Source organism: Nicotiana tabacum, chromosome 10 (genome assembly GCF_000715075.1).
Source record: "Nicotiana tabacum cultivar K326 chromosome 10, ASM71507v2, whole genome shotgun sequence".
Lineage (NCBI taxonomy): Eukaryota > Viridiplantae > Streptophyta > Magnoliopsida > Solanales > Solanaceae > Nicotiana > Nicotiana tabacum.
The window spans coordinates 119059761-119068092 of NC_134089.1; the positions used below are offsets into that span (position 1 = coordinate 119059761).

Here is an 8332-nt window from a genome sequence, read left to right on the forward strand (position 1 = left end):
TTGGGATCTTGGCTGATGTACCAGGACAAAGCATCTCCAGTAGGACTCCTCGTAAAGAGTTTCATTCGGATATTTTCGTCTTTCTCGACCCCGACAAGCTTGTCACAATAGGTCCTCAATGAAGCATAGATGGGTAATTGACCAACTCTGGAAGTCTCCCTCCCAGGTCTCACTCTTGTCTCTACTGATAAGCTCGAATGAGTACCAGAAAGTTTTGATAAAGACCCTCAATGAAGCATACGTTCCGATTGAAACCAGTGTTGAGCAACTTGAAAGATTGGCGGAGCGGTTCTTTGAAGTCAACCGGATTTCATTTAGCAAGAATGACTTGCCACCGAAAGGGGCTGCCCACAACAAGGCTCTTCATTTGATAGTTAAATGTGAAGGGTACTATGTGAAAAGAGTCATGCTAGATGGTGGATCTGGGTCGACATATGCACTCTCTCAACTTTGCAAAAAATGGAAATTGGGACTGAGAGAATCATGCCTAACAGTGTTTATGTGCGTGCTTTTGATGGCATCAAGAGAGACACAATAGTAGAGATTGATTTGATCTTGACTATCGGTCCGGTGGATTTTGAAGTGACATTCCAGGTCTTGGACATGGATACATCCTATAATTTTCTCTTAGGAAGGCCTTGGATCCATGCTGCAGGGGCCGTACGTTCTACTCTCCACCAAATGGTAAAATTTGAACACGAAGATCAAGAAATTGTGGTCCATGGAGAGGACAAGCAATCAATTTACAGGGACCCATCAGTCCCATGTCCCGAGGCTAGGGAAGGTAGCGAGCACATAGTCTATCAAGCTTTTGAGGTTATGGCCGCAGATCAATGTGAGGAAGGAAGCCCGTGTCCTCAGCCCTTTTTGTCAAATGCGTTAATCATGGTCACCAATGAGATGATCAAGCACGGTTATAAGCCCAGGAAGGGGCTCGGGGAATCTTTGCAAGGTATTATGGAGCCCATCACCTTGACTGCCAGTAAAACCTTCTTTGGTGTCGGTTTCCAAGCTACAGAAGCCGATGTGAAATGGGATAAAAAATGTAAGAATGACGGGTGGGTTCTACCTCTGCTGGTCCTGCATCTCTCCAAAACATTCGTCAAGCTAAAATACACAGAAGAAGAAGAAGAAGATGAGTCCTTCACAGCCGTGGAAATTGAGGACATATGTGAATCCATGAGGCAAATATTATATGATGCTCATATGGTCTAACCGGGTAAAGGCTCAAGCACTGCTGAGGTGCAATTTATGGGGCCCGATTCCAAGCTGCAAAATTGTAAGGCTACTCCATTCCCAGTCAGGCGGGAATCCTGGTAGTCTAGTCTTGCCACCTTTTCTGCATTTCTAGTTATTCCAGGGTGTAACTCGAATGTTTCTTTAAGATTATTGTCTTTAAAATTCCAATGTAAACCCTTCTATCTTCAAATTCAATGAAATGAAATCAATATTTCATCGTCTATGAATCTCTTTCTTTATTCTTTTTGATTTTCGTTACTTTTCTTATTTCTTCTTTCAGTTCTAATAATGCGGACTTAAATAATATGATATGCTTGCGGACTTCATGCCCAGATCCTAACACGCTATCTAACTGTGAAATAATGAATCACGAACCGGAATATCATGAAGATGAGGCTTTTAGGGAAATAAACCAAGAACTAGAACAATTTGAGAATAAGCCTAAGCCGAACTTAAATGAAACAGAGCCAGTCAATTTGGGTAGTTCAGAAGAAGTCCAAGAAACCATGATAAGCATTCACACGGATGAAAGAATTAGGGATGCACTAATCCAACTTTTGTTCGAATTCAAAGATGTGTTTGCTTGGTCCTACGATGATATGCCAGGACTAAGTGTTGATTTAGTGGCACACAAATTGCCAACTTACCCCGATCATCCCCCTGTCCAGCAAAAACAGAGAAAGTTCAAAACGGACATCAGTGACAAGATCAAAGAAGAGGTCACCAAACAGTAAAAAGCGGGTGTGATCTGAGTGGTCCGATACACCACGTGGTTGGATAATGTGGTTCTAGTGCCAAAGAAAGATGGGAAAACCCGAGTATATGTTGACTATCTGGCTCTAAACAAAGCAAGTCCCAAAGACAACTTCCCTTTGCCAAACATCCACATCCTTGTTGGCAATTGTGCTAAACATGAGATATAGTCTTTTGTGGATTGTTATGCTGGATATCATCAAGTCTTGATGGATGAAGAAGATGTGGAAAATACAGCCTTTACCACACCCTGGGGAACCTATTGTTACAGGGTCATGCCATTTGGTTTGAAGAATGTCGGGGCGACTTACATGAGAGCTATGACTGCCATCTTTCATGACATGATGCACCAAGAAATCGAGGTGTATGTGGACGATGTAATCATTAAATCAAGAATGCAGAATGACCATGTTCGGGATCTGAGAAAGTTCTTTGAGCATCTGTGTAAGTATGACTTTAAGTTAAATCCAGCTAAATGTGCATTTGGAGTTCCGTATGGGAACCTCTTGGGATTTATAGTCAGTTAGAGGGGCATCGAGCTAGATCCAACAAAGATAAAGTCTATTCGGGACTTGCCTCCTCCGAGAACCAAGAAAGAGGTTATGAGTCTGTTGGGAAGGTTGAATTACATCAGCCGGTTCATTGCTCAGTTGACTTCCACATGTGAGCCCATATTCAAACTGCTAAAGAAAGATGCAGCGATTAAATGGATAGATGAGTGTCAAGAAGCCTTCGACAAAATCAACGAATATCTGTCGAATCTGCCTGTCTTGGTCCCACCCGAACTTGGGAGGCCTTTGTTTTTGTATTTGACAATCTTGGAGAATTCCTTCAGAGTCCTCGGGCAACATGATGTGATCGGGAAGAAAGAGCAGACAATATACTATTTGAGCAAGAAGTTCACTAGTTACGAAGCCAAATACACTTTGTTGGAAAGGACTTGTTGTGCCCTAACTTGAGTGGCTCAGAAGTTTAGGCATTACCTGTTGGCCTACACCACCTATCTCATCACCAGGTTGGATCCTTTAAAGTACATATTCCAAAAGCCAATGCCCACAGGAAGGTTAGCAAAATGGCAAATCCTGCTCACCGAGTTTGACATAGTCTATATTACCCGCACGACAATGAAATCTCAAGCTTTAGCGGATCACTTAGTGGAAAATTCTGTTGATGATGAGTATCAACATTTGAGTACTTGCTTTCCAGATGAGGAAGTAAATTCGGTTGAGGTAACTTCAGAAGATGCCAATGCTTGGAAAATGTTCTTCGATGGAGCTGTGAACACAAAAGGTGTCGGGCTTGGGGCAATCTTGATCTCACCCACTAGTCAGCACTATCCGGCCACAACCCGGCTTTGGTTTTTCTGCACCAACAATACTGCCGAGTATGAAGCCTGTATTATGGGTATGAACATGGCAATCGACCAAGATATGGAAGAATTGTTAATTATAGGAGATTCAGACTTGATTATCCGACAAGCTCAGGGTGAATGGGAAACTCGGGGATGTCAAGCTTATTCCATATAGGCGACATGTGGAAGATCTTAGCAAATAGTTCAAGTCAGTCGAGTTCAGGTACATTACTCGGTTTCACAATGAGTTGGCCGATGCACTCGCCACTTTCGCCTCGATATTACCATATCCAGGCAATGTCCACATTGACCCGTTGGAAATCCAAATCCGAGAAAGGCATGGTTATTGCAATACGGTTGAGGTGGAACCAAATGTTCAGCCATGGTACTACGATATCAAGAGATTTCTGAATATAAAGAAATATCCCGAGCAAGCTAGTGTAGACCAAAAGAGAACCACTAGAAGGCTTGCCGGTGGTTTCCTCTTAAGTGGCGAGGTTTTGTACAAAAAGACTCCAGATCTGAACCTTTAAGATGTGTGGATGCCCAAGAGGCTGGAAGAATCATGAATGAAGTGCACATGGGAGTGTGTGGTCCCCATATGAATGGAGACGTCCTTGCAAAGAAAATCCTTTGAGCAGGCTATTACTGGATGACTATGGAAAATGATTGCTTCAGTTTTGTCCAAAAATGTCATCAGTGTCAGGTGCACGATGACCTAATTCATGCACCACTTTCAGAACTGTATCCTATGTCAGCACCGTGGCCATTCGTTGCTTGGGGCATGGATGTCATTGGGCCAATCGAGCCAAAAGCTTCAAATGGGCATAGACTCATATTGGTTGCCATTGACTACTTCACAAAATGGGTTGAAGCAGTTACTCTCAAAGCCGTCACTAAGAAAGCAGTGGTAGATTTCGTGCACTCCAACATCATCTGTCGTTTTGGTATTCCTACAACTATCATTACGGACAATGCTACAAACTTGAATAGTCACTTGATGAGGGATATATGTGAACAATTTAAGATCACGCATCGGAATTCTACCCCTTATCGGCCCAAAGCTAATGGTGTCATCGAATCAGCAAACAAGAACATCAAGAAGATTCTTAGGAAGATGATCCAAAGTTCTAGACAATGGCATGAAAAGTTGCCATTTGCATTGTTGGGATATCGCACAACTATGCGCACATCAGTTGGAGCAACACCCTATCTATTGGTTTATGGCATTAAAGCCGTAATACCCGCAGAAGTTGAAATTCCTTCTCTCCGAATCATCGTTGAAGCTGAGATTGAGGATAGTGAGTGGGTCAAGACCCGTCTAGAATAGCTAACCCTGATTGATGAAAAGCGGATGGCCATAGTTTGCCATAGGCAGTTGTATAAACAAAGAATGGCCCGTGCCTACAACAAGAAAGTGCGGCCCAGGAATTTTAAAGTGGGGCAACTCGTTTTGAGACATATTCTCCCGCATCACAAGGAACCAAAAGGAAAGTTCGTTCCAAACTGGAAGGGCCCATACGTTATAAGAAAATTATTGCCAAAAGGGGCATTGTACCTAGGAGACATTGAAGGAAATGACCCTGAAACAGCTGTCAATGCAGACGTAGTCAAGAGGTATTACATTTAATCCTTCTGTGATACCAATATTGTCCGATCGGGATGGCGAAGGCTTTCATTCTCGCTACCCCAAATACTTCAACCTTTTGCCAAGGTTACCTTTCTTTGATCACCCTCTTTGGAACCCGAAAAGATTTGTAAAAAAAATCATCATAAATAAACAAAGTTTCCCTGAACTATATTCGACTTGATTCTGAAAGGATATGTAGGCAGCCTCTCTCTGGGGTTCAGTCACACCAAAACAAAAATTCACATTTCCCCAAAAGTTGAAACTGGGCAGAATTTATAATGGTTCGGCAACTGTCCCCTGAAAGGTTCCAAAGTTGTAGTTCAATCCAAACTCTTATTAACCAAAATCCTGTTTAAATCCCTTCGGATCAATTGGTAAAGAGTTTCACAATGGGAGGTTGTTTGGGTTCGATACAATCAAATGAGAGAAATAAAATAAGAGAGTCTTTTTGGTGAAAATCCACACGGGCACCGTAAGGAGATGGGGAGCAGAGAACCTGGAAATGAGAGAGTCTTGTTAGTGAAAACTCATAAAGATCAATATGAGGCGACTGTAAGAAGAGAAACGAGAGAGGTCAGTTGGCGAAAACCTGCAAAGGGTGCCATTGATCGAAAAGAAGGAATTCCCCACAAACATCGGCACTGATAGAGTCCTGGAAAGGTTTCGCAGTTTTAAGATACGAATTATGATGGGTTTATCAGAGATTGAATGGTTATATAGATCGGGTATCCAGTCCAGGAAGCATGTCATGTCTATTGAAGAGGTGGGTAGTTGAAGGCTAGGAAGGTGGAAGGCCCATCACACCAGATGGGCTGATGCCGTACCCATCAGCATATCACACCAGATTGGGTAGTTGATGGGTCTTGTGTTTTAGGGCTAGATTGACTATGGGTGTTTGATATTTGGGCCAATTTCATGTTTAATTGCTGAATTGGTGGTTGCAAACACTAACTTGTGTTTAGTTGACTTGGCCCTTCTTGAGAAAGAGAGCCTAAGTCTCTAAAATTAGCCCAACAAAGAATTGGGCCGCACTCAAGAGATTGATAGCCCTAATTAAAGAGTTAAACCTAGAGATAGTAATACCCGACTTGAACTTTGATTGCTTGTGCAAATTTGCATACCCAATTGGTCTTGAGAAAGTCAATTCGGGCAAAATCACTCGAACCACCAACAGGTGTAGAGTGGGTAAAATCGTGCAACGGTTATATCATACTCCCCAAATATGTCAATCATGCCTTAGACTCAAGAATCCGCCAATTGACCACCTAGGCGAAAGTCACTACCCTAGTGCCTTTTAACCATTTGAACAACTCGCAATAGTTTACTCTTAGCTTATTCTAGTTTAATTTAGCATTGTAGTTTGATAAAATTAGAAGTAAAACAAAAACCCAAAAATCTTTAGAAATATAATTTCGAACACATACACAACTCTCAATTGGATAGAAACTCCACTCCAACTTCTAGCTCCCTGTGGAAATTGATCCCCACCTTAATCGGGTAAAAGCTACTTCGACCCTCTCTCGCTACTCAATAGTAGTGCAGGGTTGGCCTCGATCAACTTTTTGGCGCCGTTGTCGGGGAGCTAACGGTTTTGGCTATCTATCTAACTAGTTTTATGTATTGTTCTTCTTTCCTTCTTTGTTACTAATTTATTTGTGTCACAACTCAGGTACTAAATGGCAGCGAACAACGCCAATGACCCTCTTGGAAATGTGATTGCGGGGAAGGAGATAGATGATGTTGGAGATGATGAGGTGCCTCTTGTACCTCAAGAACAACGTAGAGGCCGCCAGGCCAATGCTAATATTAATGACAATATTCCAGACCCTCCTCTGCCACCTCCAAGAGTGGATCCTAGAGTGCTTACGAACCAAGGCTATGCAAGTGCTATTGTCCCACCCCGAATCTGGGAGGGAAATTTTCAAATAACCAATGTGATGTTGACTTTAATAGAGCAGTGCGGGTACTTCACGGGCACTGCAAATCAAAATGCTTACAAACATCTCAAGGGATTTGTGGATACATGTTAGGGGAGCAAGAAATATAATGTGTCCGAGGATGCTCTCTGGTTAAGACCCTTCCCATTCTCACTTAGAGGGAAGGCATTGGATTGGCTCGAGCGACTTCCCAACCATTCTATCCCTACTTGGGATGAGTTGGAAGACAAGTTCATTGCAAAAATTTTCTCAACGGGGTATATGGATTCATTGAGAGATGAGATCTTGGCGTTCGAGCAAGAGCCCACAGAAACTTTGCATGAGATTTGGGAGCATTATAGAACAATGGTGAAGGAATGCTCCAATAATGATATGACCGAGGCGATGATCCAACAAACTTTCTACCGAGATATTAACACCACAAACCAATGCATAGTGAACCAACTTGCTAGGGGAAACTTCATGAAGCTGTCTTATGATGAGGCTTGTGACATTCTTGATGAGATGGCTAACACTTCTTCCGCTTGGCAAAGTAGAGCCAATATGCCCCAGGGTGACCCCACGGTTATTCATTTGCACAAGGAATTATATGATCATGGGCAGGCTATAGCTGAGTTGACAACCACGATAAACCAACTAGCAAAGGCACAGTTGCAACAAGTTCAAAATCCTCGCCAAGTGAATGCCATGGAGGGTGTTAACATGCTTGTCAGCAAAAGAAGACAAAGCGGGCAACAAAACCAAGGGAATTCTGAGCAATTTGATAATGACTGTGGTGGATTTCAAAGTGATGGTTATGATGAACAAAATGAAGAGGTACAATATGTGAATAATTATCAAGGCCAAAGGGGAAACTCTTCTAATCAACAACAATGGCGACCCCAAGGCAATTGGGGTAATCAGCAACAAGGCAATGGTAATTGGGGAAATAACAACCAAAACAACAACTGGGGCAATCAGAACAATAATCAAAACAACCAAGAAAATTGGAATGGTAATAACAACAATTGGGGTGGTAATAACAATCAAGGTGGATGGAACAATGGAAACCAAGGAAATTAGGGGCAAGGCTTTCAAAGGCCCCCAATATATCAACAACCGAACAATCTACCCCCATTTCCATCTCAAGGTCCTAGTTCTTCTAGCAATGATATGGGTAGAATTGAAATGATGTTTGAACAGATGATGAAGAAGAATGAGGATTCTGATGCACAGTTGGCTTCCCACAATACCTCAATCAGAAATCTGGAGGTTCAGTTAGGCCAAATCTCTCAATCCTTGAATGCACGCCCTAAGGGTGCTCTACCAAGTGATACGGTAGTGAACCCGAAGGGTGGGAACAATCATGTTATGGTGGTAACAACAAGAAGTGGGAGAGGCGGTGATGTGCATGCCTCTAAACAAAAGCAAATTGTGGATGAT

At 42.5% G+C, this 8332-nt stretch overlaps 1 protein-coding gene across 1 annotated transcript; it reads left to right on the top strand.

Moving 5' to 3' along the window:
• Positions 1-3116: 3116 nt before the first annotated feature.
• LOC142165329 (uncharacterized) lies at positions 3117-3876 on the top strand. Its single transcript, XM_075223906.1, has 2 exons — positions 3117-3387; positions 3638-3876. The coding sequence occupies exons 1-2, from the start codon at positions 3117-3119 to the stop codon at positions 3874-3876; spliced, it is 510 nt and encodes a 169-aa protein (XP_075080007.1).
• Positions 3877-8332: the final 4456 nt, after the last annotated feature.